General features: G+C 48.6%; 2 protein-coding genes across 2 annotated transcripts; both read left to right on the top strand.

The window, feature by feature from the left end:
- Window positions 1–9,547: 9,547 nt before the first annotated feature.
- On the top strand, window positions 9,548–10,081 carry LOC108156432. The gene has a single exon (XM_017287887.2). It carries the CDS (start codon window positions 9,584–9,586, stop codon window positions 9,959–9,961), a length of 378 nt encoding a protein of 125 aa, XP_017143376.1. The 5' UTR covers window positions 9,548–9,583; the 3' UTR covers window positions 9,962–10,081.
- A 47-nt stretch (window positions 10,082–10,128) lies between these two features.
- Window positions 10,129–10,948, top strand: LOC108156431. Its single transcript, XM_017287886.2, has one exon. The coding sequence runs from the start codon at window positions 10,229–10,231 to the stop codon at window positions 10,625–10,627; it is 399 nt and encodes a 132-aa protein (XP_017143375.1). The 5' UTR covers window positions 10,129–10,228; the 3' UTR covers window positions 10,628–10,948.
- Window positions 10,949–13,955: the final 3,007 nt, after the last annotated feature.

Genomic DNA, 13,955 nt, shown 5'->3' with positions numbered 1-13,955 from the left:
AGTACACAACAAAATGGCGCATGCCAGGAGATGGCAAATGGTGGAGCACTCCCGCCACTTCCCCCTACATCAGTTCTCCTCCACCATTTGCCTGGGGTGTCCCTTAAAACGACTCGAGTTAATTATTCATGCAATGTCGTTGGCAGCACCAACCATCCAGCAGAAGGAGCAGCAGCAGCAGGCGAGGCAGGCAGCGCAGGACGACCCTTTTTAATATTTATGAACACAACCGATTCTCTAATTATAATTAGGAATTGAAAAGTTAGCACAAGGCACAGCAGCAACAGAAACAAGAGCAGTGGCAACAACAAAAACAACAAGGACAAAAAGCGAGTGGCACGCAACAAAAAGTTTGTGTGCACTGAATCATAATTAAAGGGGGGAGCACTGGAGTGGAGGCCGACCCTGTTCTTCTTGGTTCTTGGGGGTGATTCCATCTACTATGGGAAGGGGTGAAAACAGAACAGAACAGAACACCGGCAAAATGGCGCACACAATGGCATTTTAATGGGGGGCGCACTCGAGTCCTGCTCCTCCCACGGATTGGCTTGCGAAGGAACCTTAAAGATACTTTTCAAGTGTATCTTTGGCTGGCTTGCGATTGTTTCGAATATACGAGTAGTTTGTGTATATTTTTAGCTGGGAATGCCTTGATTGTACGATTGTGTCTTCTGTTCGGAAATGCCTCGAAGAGCCAGGAGGCAGGAACTCTGGCTTAGGTTAGATATTCCGTGCATGCTGCTGTCACTGAGGCGTGACTTGGAGTCCGGCAGCAGAGATTCAGCCTCCTCGGAGATCACGTTCCACTCGCTGGAGCGTGTCTCCAAACGATGCTCTACACAAATATATTGACATGTTTTAATATTTTGTTTGTTATCCCTGCAAACAGAAGGGGACTCCCTGAATTTGAATATCCATGGGATTAATCCCTGGAGCCGGCTTCTAATTACGCCTCCACACTCCCGTCCACAACTCATGAGAGTAATGAGGCAGTTCGCGGGGCGATTTGCTCCACGTCACGGCTGAATTTCACCCAAAAATTGAAAAAAAATCGCAGAGGAAACTCCAATTTCCCCCGGAATCTCCCAAATGGTGTCTGTTTGTGGATATTCGATCGTATTTCATACGAAACAATTGAGCGGAGGAGGCGTGTGGGGCTGGCAGGGCGTGAAATTGCTGCCAATTATCGGACGGGACCGGGACCGGGACTGAGACCAAAGCAGGGACGGAGAGCTCTTCATAATTTTCCTCTCGGCAGGCATCTCTGCGGCGGAACCTGCCATCCCAGTCAATCCACTCCACTTGATCATCATCTCCGCGCAATGCAATGGTGGAATGGGGGCCGCAGTGCTTCTGGAGCACTGATGATGAGCAGATTACGAGGGCGCGCATCTATTAATAGCGGGACAGGCGAGAGCAAACGAACCCATAAGTCAAATTGAACGGCAACAGTCCAAAAATGTAGAAACGTCTGCGCTCCTCCTCCGAGCTCCGCGCTCCGTCTTTGTCTGCTCTGTTTTTTAGGGCTTAAGTGGGCTTAGCTTCAACGACAAATGGTGCAACGTATCGTGTCCGTGTCCGAGTCCGTGCCCGTGTACCATGTCTCGTGTCCCGTGCTGGAACAGTTTCAGTTGCAACTGCCGCTGGCTGCCGAGTGCTGCATGCAACATGCAACGTGGGCTTAAGTAGGCTTAACTCTCGCTGCAGGGCCGCATTTTATTTTTGGCTGCCAAAGAAATTTCCACCATTGCGGCGCAGCATTCTTCTGTGGATCTTCGGAGGCTGATTTTCTCTTCATTTGCGTCAAGTTCAGCGAGGATTTCCATTGCTTTCTCTGCCTCTGCCTCTGCCACTGCCCTGTCACTCTCGCTTTTCTCCATTCGCGCCATTAAGTTAATGCCTCAAATGTCCTTGCCGTGGCACTCCTCTCACTCTCTCTCTCTCTGGTCTCCCTCCCTCCCTTTCCGCTGTCTCCGGCCAAATTAAAGTGTTTGCTGTGCAACATTTACATACGGCATGGCATTTGGCAAACATATGGCTGCGACTAAGTTCATTTATTTCGTGGCATCGTCTCCCCCCGCCTTTCCTGCAACACAGTGGCAACGCAATATCCATAAAATGCGAAGATAACCATAAGTCCTGTTTAAGTCGCTTGTTTTGTGGGGCAGCGGCAGGCACTGGGGGCACGTATGTGGAGGGGTGCATGAAAGTGCGTCCAGGCCCGTGCCCCACTCCTAATGACACCCCGTGCCCACCCTTGGCTCCCTCCCTTGGCTCATCTACATAGCAATAAAACAAGTAGGAAGGCCACCCCAGACATTCCGACTATTAGATACCCGCTAATCGGGTAGGGAGTCTCAGAATCGGTTCCCGAATCAGTTTTCGATATAAGAGAATTCCTCTCTCTCTTTTGCCAACGTTTCATGAATCCAATATACCCCTGTGCTCTGTGGCATACCACGTATAATAAAATTCGCTGGCATCTTTCCTTTTTCCAACTTTGTTTCGGTCGTGGCCCAACGGGCTGTGGATGCTGGGGAAAGGCATTAACCTAATTTTATATACATTTAATTTTATTTTATTTAATTCTAACACACACGCTGTTGAGAGATGGTGAGACAGGGGGTTGCAATATGAAGAGAGAGAGGGAGAGAGAGAGGGCGGGAGGGCGGGAGAGGTACTGTCTCATTGATGGAGAAATATCGAACTTTGTTTAGGGGTAGCTTTGGCAGAGAAATCCAATTTTTATGGCTAAATTGGTGTCTATTTATATTTCCTTTGCAAAGAATGTTTTTCACCGATTTAACAAGCCCCAATATCCTTCTGGGGGCAGTGCATCCCAAGTTTGTCAAGTGCTTTCGCGGACAGTCGGAAAGAGCAAACGAGCAAACAGATTTCTGAACGATATGCCAGGGCCAGCATCCATATCCAGTAGAGACCCAGCCATGGAGCCATCCTGGCAACCCTTGCCGCAACGCTGCCCCTCGAACCGCTCGACAATTTGTGCGGCGCTCGTGCGCATATTTCATAACTTTTCGCCTAAGCTGCCCCAAGATAAATGTGCACGAAATCTACACACAAATCGAAAGCTGCATGGCAACAGCAAAACAACAGCCACATGCGGACGGGGCAGGAGCGGGGACTGGGGCAGATGTGGGAGCGGGGGGCGGGGGGCGGTGACTGTGGCAAGTGTAACCAATTTAGAAGCGATTTTTGAATAACTCGACTTGCGAGAATTGTTCGTGCGCCGTTTAGACTTTCTGAACAAGATTTATGCAGCAAATGTGTTAACTTGTACATCATTTGATGGAGTTACAGGCCCTGCCGAGTCCTGCCCCATTCCGGAGGCCATCCTTGATCCTTTCTGTTCTGTTTGGTGGCTGCTGCCGACATGCAGGCAAAAGTTTTTTTATTTATGGCAATTGGATTTGTGAGTTATGTTTTGTGTATTTGGCCAACAACGAGGCAGATCTCTGGCTGGGACTGGGAGTACATGAAACTTAGCATTCCGAAAACTCTAATTTAAATGGTGGGTTCTGCGAGTGCTCCTGGGAGGACTGTCCTGCCTTATGCATGCTTTGGTCAGTTTTATTGTTTTCTTGGGTCCCGTCCCGGCTTTGTGATGAATTTGCATCTAAATCGAATGGTCCTGCAGGGGGATCCCGATCCCATTAAAAGGCGTACGAGAATGTCGCCGGGCGTGCGGTCGCATTGCATTTGCATAATCAGCTGAAGCCGGACTCAAGGGCTCAGTGGCCGGGCTTACAGCCGAGGCTGTATCCACCGCCGCCCTCCCAATTTAATTTTAAATATTTTTCTGCATTTGTCTCGTTTCTGTTTCTGTTTCCGTTTCCGAATGGAAAAGCATAATCGTTTGGATTACGGCAAAGAAACTAAAGAAAATGTCTCTCTCGCTTTCTGTGAATTTCGGATCAGTAAAGTGCATCCCAGGACTCCGTTTGGGAGAGAGCTGCTCCTGCCTCTGAGCCCGTGGAAGGTGGTACGACTACGAGTGGCATGTAGCATGCAGCATGCAGCATCCCCACAGAGAGCCTGCTCTGCCCTGCTGCATCTGCGAGTAACTTTTACATTTAAATTTTCATTAAGTATTCTGCATACGCATAAATAAACTTGAACGTGCTCGAAAGCACAGTTGAATGCAGCACACACACACACACACACACAGCCACACACAGATACCCCCAGTGTATCTGTGTGTGCGGTCCAAACTGACACAACAATCCCTTTGTTGTCCTGGTCCTCCGCCATTCAGCTGCAGGATGTGGCTGTGGATGGAGTTGTGTGAGGCTGGGGGTCCGGGGGCATCCATGCAGATTTTTGGTGGCCCAAACAAAAACATGAAAAGTTTGCAAAAATAAATTTATATTATGTTCATAAATTCATAGAGCCGCTGGCACAGCCAGAGGCTGGCTGTCCGGGCCAGGAGGCTTTGGCGGGCCATTACACCACTGTGGACACGGCACACACACAAAAACACATGGATACACGGATACGAGTCCTGGGGAATGGCCATGGATGTCCTGCCCCGTTTTTGATATGCAAATTTCAACAGCTGCCCCTCGTACACTCCTTCCACTCTTCCATTCCGGCTGCGTCAACACCGAAAATAACAGCCAATCAACTGTGGCAGGACACGGACGTAGGCGCGGCATGCGGCCTGTGCGGCCTGTGCGGCATGGCATGGCCTGGTCATGGCGTAACTCGCAGCAATCCTTTCAACATGTTGGCCAGGCTCTGGCTCTGGCTCTGCATCTGTCCCCCTGCCCCTGGCCCTGCCGCTGCCCCGGCCGGCTCTGCCTGAAGAGAGGCCATTAAAATCATCATACACCTTGGACAAAGGCTGGTGGCAGAATGCCAGGAGAGTGGCATTGGCAGGGGCAGGGACAGGGACAGAGGCAGGAACAGGACTGTGGCATGTTTGCTGTTTGCTATGTCCACACAAGGATAACCTGAACAGGAAAGCAGCCACTACGAAGACAATATACCCTTATCGGGGAATCATTCGATTATATTTGATTGATGGTAAGATAAAGCAGTTATTAGATACGGTAATCATTGGTTGGCTCTTGAAGAATGAGCATTCGAATGGATGGGTCTATCATACACGTGGATTCCAAAGATTCCACCATATTCCAAAGATGCTCTCCAATCTGGTCATACAGCTACTCAACTCCTTGGCCGGATAGTGCCACGATGCCATCGATAGTCCTGCTACTGCCATCTACTAGCCATCCTCCTCCAAAAGAGAGTCCTGCCTGGACCCGAGTGTCGACAATGTTGCCTCAAAAATATGGCCACCGCAGCACATTTCAGGTCTGTTGCTGCCTCCCGCTGCTGTCTCTGCTGCTGCCGCTGCCGCTGCTGGTGCTGCGTGCATTTATAAATTATGCTGAACATGTAAAGTGCCATTTTGAATATGAAATTTGATGCTTTTTTAAGCCCACCAGCCGGACCAGAACCCGGACCAGGACCACGGCTTCAGAGGGAGAGTGACGGAGTACGGACATCCCTTTTGTTGACTTTGGCATATTTTATGAGGGGCGGACGAGGCTGAAACTGTTTTCTCATATTTTAATTACTTGCAGAATGCAGTGCGCATTTTTCCCCATTTAACCATCTAATTTTGTGTCATCTATATTATTTTGCGGCACCAGCGCACGAGCAGCACCAGCAGATGCCACATTTGTACTCATTTGGGACGGAGGTAGGAGGCGAAGCGAGGCGACTGCAGCTAATGGAGAGTCATGGCATGCAATTCCTCTTAAGCCAAATTGCATTTTGGCCTACTGCTCGGCAGAGGGGACCTGGGAGAGTGAAGCGTGGAGAGGCAGAAGAAAAAAGCAGCGAAAAGGTCAGAAAATCAATCGGGCCGGGGCCGGCAGCAACTAATTCATTTAAATCTAGCCAAATCTGAGAAAATCCCTGGCAACGACCTTCGGGATTTTGAGATTTTACGAATGTCAACCGAATGCCGCAGCACCAAAAGCATCTCAAAGATGGCGCTGGGGGACTGCCGGACAGGGACATAGACACGGACACGGACACGGACCTGGACCCGTGCCGTGCCGTGCCCCTCCTCTTCGCCTTTCCCTCTTCCTCCGACAAGCATGGTCTGGGCCTTGTTAAGCTAAGCAAGCAAATCACCCGGACCCGGCGGCGGTCCCGAACCGACTCTTTGCAACGGCAACCCGTGTGAGCTCTTTGGCTGAAATAGTTGGCAACACCACATTAAACAATGATGCCACACACACACACCCCCACCCCCAAGTGGTAGAATGAGGGCGCAAGAGGGGTGTGCTGGAGAGTGAGAGGGAGAGAGATGGCTAGCTGTGCGTGCGTGAGAAAATGAGGGCACAGCAAAAGTCGCAGAACTTTAGCAATTTGAAGCTAATATGTTGACAATCCAGACGAGAGAGACACGCAACCAAGTCGCAGGACGAGGCGACGACACCGCCAGCGCCCAGTGGCACCATCACCATCCAGGGTTATGTGTATTTAAGTCACTGCCAAAGCCGCGTCCGCAATGAAGGAGGTCGGTCGGAGGTCCTGTAGCGGCCAAGAGTGCGTGCCAGTGATGAGGTTTGCTTAGGAAAACCTGTGACCCACGAGGAACGAAACTGTGACCACCGAGGAGCAAACTGTGATCTGTGTGACTGTGACTGTGAGCAGAGAACGACGTATTTCAATGGCAGCTAATGCAGAAGAAGATGCATTCGAGGAGCACTTAGATGGTTGTTGGAGGTATTGCGAGATACCACTTTTCCTTCCCATAATTCCCTCTGGAGATGTTCAGTGGGTTCTTCCTTGCTCATCTCTGGCGTGCAATCTTTTAATAACAAATTCCCAGTCCAGTCTTATGCTTTCTTTCACATATGAGTAACACAAAGCTCTAAAGGGAGAAAGGGAGAAATCCGGGGACAACTCGTAAAAAGTGGATTTTACTGCTTAACTCTCGCACATCAAATGAAACAAATGGAAAACGCACAGAGCACAGAGCACAGACCCATAGCCAGTGTCAGAGTCAGAGCCGGGGACACACGAGCTTTCCATATAAATTGCTGCGTTTTTTGCATAATAAAATAAAGTCAAATAAAATGCAATATTTTCCGCTGCATTTCATCTGCAACTGGCGCTGATGCTGCTGCTGCTGCTGATGCCGATGCTGTTTCCTCTGTGGCAGGTGCAGTCTGCACAAATCCCTTGCACAAAAGTCAGCAATCAAAACAGATTAAAATATGATTTGACAGCTCCGCAAACAAGTATATTTCATATATATAGATATAGATATTCATATCGCATACATGCCAGATGCCCAGATATCCCCAATCATAGAGTGCTCCATCCCGGCAAGCTGGAGCGCATCGATCCGCTGCGAGGTTCGATTTCTGTTTGGCATTTGCTATATTCGTACGAGTGTTCGTATTCGTACGAGTATTCGTAGTCGTACGAGTATTGTTTCCATATTTAAATAGAGCCCCTGCCCGTCAGGGCCATCAGCGTTGGGCTGGCATACTCGTATCTTCCGCCGTAAGCCTCCGATTGTTCGACTGCTGCGTGCATGGCATTTTTATCAAAGCGCCACATGCCACATGCAACAAGAGAGAAATGCCTATTAAAAATTTAAATCAATTTTCAATATGGATTTCGATACATCCGAATCGGCAACGAGAGCGCATTTCTTTGGCTGACACTTTTGTTTTATTATTGCAACGCATCGTGGGGCGGGGCGGGTGGGGCGGGAATTCAATTCCGGTTTAAGTTCATATCGGAAAGGGCATATGGCATATGGCACCAGGAGCTGTCATTGCTATCTGCTATCTTGGATAGCAGCGAATGGGATATTCATGGCTTTGCGTTTCATGTGGGTGGGGTGTGGGGTGTGGGGTGGTGGCCTCTCTCTGGCTTGCAGCAATTAACAGTTAATAAGAGCCGCGACTAAGCGGTCGCCGAGCGGGCCATCGGACCGACCGACCCCAAAGCAGATTTGTTGCAATTAGCCAGGCCGCAGCCGAATCGCAGGAGTGCCTAAGTCGCCAAAGCCCGGAATGGCAGGGCCATAATTAAATTATCATTAACGATGTCGGTTTAGTAAATCGACCTCTGTAGGCCGTTAGCAGGGGCACAGGAACAGCCAGTGGCATAGTCGTTGCGGAGAGGAGATGGGGGGGATCCATAGGCCCCTCGAGTGAAGCCTGGGTCTACGAACGGAATCGGGAGGACAGAGAATAGAGCATCCTTATGATATGATAACCCTGCATATACCAATCTCTCATTTTGCAGAATTTTCAGGCCTCTGAAAATCACAGATTTTTGGGTTTTTTCGACCAACAAATTGGCAATCGGAAATTGGAAAACATAAACCCAGCAAACCAAAACCGCCGCTAAATGCGACCCCCAAATGTAATTGTATTTGCACTTTCGGCGAGCACAACTGTACCTCTCGAATTGCAAATCCACGCACAAATGCAGGAGGGGCGTGGGGGCTGGGGGTGGTGCCTGAAGTGTGCTTAAATTCTCATTAGACGCATTAGTGGCGCTGACCAGCTGCCCAATGGAGGCGGCACAGCCTCCCTCTGTGGCCCACGGACCCTGCCTAAATTCAATAATAATAATTGATTGCTTATTACAAATACAGCAACCATGGGGGAGAGGGGCATTCGGCATTCGGCATTCGGCGTTGCATATGTGGCTCAAAATTTATGTGGCAGCAGAAAGGGGCTTCCATTTCGGTATTTGCTAATATTTACGCATTAGTTATATGCCGAGGGGCAGTGCCACATGTGTACATAGCCATAGACATGCCTCTAAGTCCCCCAGTAAATGGCCAACCACACCGCCGCCCACATGAGGCAGAGACAGACAGAGACAGGGAGAGGGAGACAGAGTTGGAGGAGCATCATTAAAATTTAATGTTTTCATTTCGGTTTTGTGCAACGCAGCACAAAATAATTTTAATTATTAACTTTATAATTATGCAAAATCACGCATTACATTAGAATCACTTTGTTATGCTGATTTGGTTTTGCGATTTGGTCGCTTTGAGTTGCCCCGAGCTCTGGTATTTCTCGGATTTCCATAATGCTGATAGGCATTCGGATCCCTTAAGTGCCCCTCCCCCGCACCCAGCAAGACTACGACGACAAGTGCTGCAACATTAATTAAACCCCAAGGAGTTCCATAACGATAACGATATTAAAGCAACGCCTGAAAAGCGTAGCGCCTGACGCGAATATGGGATACCCTTCCTCTCTCCAAAGAATTGCCATATGTTCAAAATATATTTGAAATATAGAAATGTCCCATGGAATTGTCCTCTTAGAGGTAGAGCTTCAACCATCTTCGGACGTCGATCTACTCCCACCCGAATGTACATATGTACATACATTGAAAAGTTAAAGACCCCTTTATTTTGTAGAATTTATTCCAGATTGCACTCTCTGAGGAACAGCACTGGGAAAGACCCACTCCGAGACTTGAGCAAATTCTCACCAAGATCTCACTAGTATAAAAGCAAAACAGCCAACCGATTCCGGCTCAGTACCATGAAAACCGCGATTCCAAAATGAGAGCTACATCGATACTCCGTCAAGCCACATTCGGGCTGCTGCTCTGCCACGTCTGCCAGGAAGCTGCCGCCGCCAACGCTGTGGTCCGATTCATCGAAGAAATACCCCGCAACGTTCTGATAATTATCGGAGCTATCGTACTGTCCACCGTCTGGCTGGGCTGCACCTACTTCATAACCAGCAGGCACCAGAAAGCACTGCAGTATTTGCAGCGGCAGCTCGACGAGCTCTGGCTGGTGCAGGCGAAGCCATCGGTCTGGCCACACGCCCCACTCATCCCGAATCCCAGGGACAAGGACGATAATCCGCCGGAGTATATTCCCCCAAAGAATCCACAGGAGAATGCTCAGGGGAAGCTGGATAACTCTCTATAAATAGATCTGAGTATATCCTCTTTTCATCAAGTTTCACCCAAATACAGAATGCAGTACAATATTCTTAAGGCCAAATATTTTATGTTAACACATTTTCAATACATCGACATTAAAAATGGCATGAAAAAGATATCTGTATCTGGGCATAGTAACCTCTGATTTATCGCTAGCATTGACATCCCGAGTTTACTCCAAAAACATCAGCCCAGGGGAAGCTACAGAGAAAATTTCCAGTTTTGTTTCCAAATCTCGAGAAAAAGAGGCGTCATGGATGGCAATGCGATGATGCTTTTCCTGTTGCTGGATCTTCTGTGGCAAGTAAAGGCGCTCAATTGCTCGAGTGGCAGGAGGAGCAGCGAGGACTTCTTCATCTGCGGCGCCAACGGGTGCTGTGTCGAGGGCTGTGTGGAGAACGACCTGGGCCAGTGCGTCGAGGAGGAGTGCACCACCAGCCTGACTGGGTGGCTGCACCGGCCTGTGACAATGTCCTGCTACTTCCACTGGGCAATGATCCTGTGCGCTGCCCTGACCACCGCCTTGATGACGCTCCTGGTACTCTACGCGCTGGGGCTTCAGCTGCGGAAGTTCTTCCGCCAACGATTCAACGCCCGGTACAGGCCCATCAAAGACGTCAGTGGCGTCTCCATCGGCTCCACTCTGTGCTAAGCACACATGCGTGCCCGGCCGATGGAGCAGAGCAGAAGAGAGGAGGCGAGAAGCAGCAGAAACAGAGGAAAGGAGTGGCGAAAGGGATTTGGCTTAAGCTACAATACATTAGCGGTAGCTTTGCTCTGGCTTCCAATTCAATTCTTTGGGTATCCCGTGCGAAAGCCATGTAAATTACGATTCGGCACCTCGCAAATCCTATTAGTAGTTAAAACCTGATTAGGAAATACTTGCGGCTGGGATCCCTGTGCTCCTCCTGGGCTGCCTTCACCCGGGGTTCGTTAAAAACAAATAATAATAAATGGCTCACATGTGAAATAATGCTTTGTGGGATGCCCAAGCCGATGCCCTCCGGGGTGACAAGTTCCTCTGCGAAATGGAAATGGGAATGAAAATGGAGACGGAGACGGAGACACGGTGTTGGAGTCGAGTCAAAGGTGCAATAACCCACTCGTACGGGCCACATAAAACTAAATGGCTGCGGGTTACGTTCCCCAGAATTCCCCCAGTCCCCACCTCCGACTCACCCATGCCCAGCCACCAGCTCTATTGCGGTGGAGATAACACACATACGACGGTTATTGTACCTGGTACTCTTGTGGGTCTGGGGTATGCTCATGTCTGAGCATGTTCATTTCTCTGGAAAGAACTCTGTTCACTTGTATCTATGCTACATCTTTATTCATATTAGTACTATACAGAATTCAGAGACTTCCACATCGATGTACGCCTATCCAGAGGCTGGAAAGAAGAGCCTTTACACACTTTGTTGAATGAAATGGGTAAGTACTGGGCATCTCATAGTCGTAATAGCGAATAAATCATTCTTATTTCTTTATATATATGTATATATATAAACATATGGGTATATATATTTAGTATAACTGAAAGTCAGTGAGCCGTGCAGCCAAAGCTAAACGCGTTGCCGGCATTCGCGCAGAAAATGAAATGGAAAATATTGCTGGAGCAGGAAAAAGGGGAAATAAAAAAGAAATAAACGAGCCAAAAAGGAAAAGCTTTTTGCCAAAAGGTTTTCCCTCTCCACCCACCCCTCCACCCTGAGTGAGTGTGTGTGTTGGTGTGGGTGTGGGTGGTGGAAGGGGATCTACCGGGTAGCAGATTTAGAGGTTACTTATGTGTGATTTAGTACAGCATGCGCGAATATGGCGGCGATAATTCTTTAAAAATTGGAAATTGTTTTCCAATCGATTTCGCATTTAGCCAAAAAGCACTCAACACAAAGACACGGGGTTAGAAAGAGCAGGATGGGGTTAGTAAGAGAGAGAGAGAGAGAGTAACAGACGAGTGTCTTTTATAAAGTTGTATATGTAGTAGTTGGCTCACCCCCACCCATACACACACACACACACACACAGATGTGCATTTATATTTCGATAAAAATGTGTATGAAAAATACAATATTTCGTTATTTTTCGCCTGACTGCCAGCTTTGAAAAGGATTTGGCAGGTGAAATCATGGATTTAGATTCGGATTTGGCTTTGGCTTTTCCCTATAGTTGTGTTTATTTCTCGGTGTTTGTCATGTGAAAACTGTGTGGTTCTGTTCTGCAGAAGGAAAATACGAAATGCGAAATGCGAAAGGGGTTTAGTTTTGTTAAAAGGTACGACTATACACAATTAAGTCCCTCCTCTTGCATGACAGTGAAATCAATGTGGGTTGACTCTTCGTACACCGCACATGTAGATACATATATCTCTTCCATCCCCAGCCCCATCCACACCCAGCCATTCATCCAAGTTTATATAAAAGACATTTCCTTGTACGAGTGTAAGCAGCCAAAACATTTGCTCTCATTGTGGGTGTCGTCGTGCACAATGGACTACAATGGATTGTAGTACAATGGGCACAAAAGGTTAGATACACACAGGGGCGTGTTTCGGGCGGTGGTTGGTTCCGAGCCAGGACCCAAAAGCACATCCCAAGTGGGGGAGACCGGGAGACCGGGAGAGTGGGAGAGTCGTGACATATTTTATTTGCACAATGACAATACGAGTTACTCGACAGACACTAACCTCTCTCTTTTGGGTGAGGGCGTCGGAACACCCGCCACCCACCATTATACAAACGCACCCCTCTGCCACTCCCACTCCCTTTTCCACACCCGCACCAGCACACAATTACAGTTACATCCACAGATATCTGCATGAGGCAGAGAAAGGGCACGCAGCCGCGCACAAAGTAGTAAAATAAGTGCAAAGGATAATGCGAATTGGAATGACAAGACCCGGAATAATCATTGGCTCCACGCACTCTCGAAACGGAGGGAGTAAAGTGCGAGCGGGGAAGGATTGTTTGGGGCGCCCAGATACCGTTTTGCCGTCGGCAATTGTGCCACAAAGGGAATATATATTCCTGCATCTAAATAATGAACTTGCTTTCTATTCTCTCTCCAAATCCCCATGACCTTCACGCATGGATTGATTCACTTAGAAATGTGGCAACTATCCCGAGATTTAGACAAGTCCTTGTCCAATCAACTCCATCTGCCAGTGGCCTCCTACTATGTTTATGCCTTTTAAGTAAATTAAAATTTACTCATTTTGTTGCCAAGTCCAAGGATCGACAGTGCCCCATGCCACTCAGGCGACATCAAATCGCGCGCATGACAATAATGTCAATTTTATTTGTCGCCATTTTTATTGCAATCTCGGGGCTCCGTGCCTCCTGTGCGTCCTCCGTGGCTACTCCTTGGGCATCTATTCCTTCTATTCCTGGGCTGCGGCTGCCTTGGCTCGTAAAATATTTTTATGTATTTTTTATTTACCCAACGCTCTGCTCTGCTCTGCTCGGCTCTGCCATGCATGACCCCAATATGGTTCGGGGCTCACTGCAATTGGTGCTGGCTGCTGCTCCTCTAGCTCCAGCTGCAGAGCCAGCTGCTGGCTCCTTGTGGCAGGCAGGCAGGGTTTTAATGTGCGCCATTTTATTTGCCACAAAACCGACACACGGCACCATTAAAAAGCCATAAGCGTTGAGCCTTCAGCTTGTCCTGGCCATGCCCTTGCTCCTGGTCTTCCGCCGGCTCCTGCTTCCGGCCTGGACTCGCGCTTAGACGTTATTAGAATTTTCCCGGCCTGGCCCGGCCCGGCCCCATCTGACTATTCTCGCGGCCCCAATCCCAGCCTGGTTGCTGGCCATAAACTGTGCTGGAGCAGCAAACATTTTGATTACAACTTTTATGATTTTTAGGTCAAAATTTGGCATCATAAAATGGCCAAAAAGTAAATTTGAAATAAATAAACAGCGGCCAGGCGGAGTCTGGAGGAGTCGCAGGACGCTGCGGCCGAATATGTGATGTGTTTTATG

This window comes from Drosophila miranda, chromosome 2, assembly GCF_003369915.1.
Source record: "Drosophila miranda strain MSH22 chromosome 2, D.miranda_PacBio2.1, whole genome shotgun sequence".
NCBI classification, from domain to species: domain Eukaryota; kingdom Metazoa; phylum Arthropoda; class Insecta; order Diptera; family Drosophilidae; genus Drosophila; species Drosophila miranda.
This window is presented reverse-complemented; position numbering and strand designations above follow the sequence as displayed.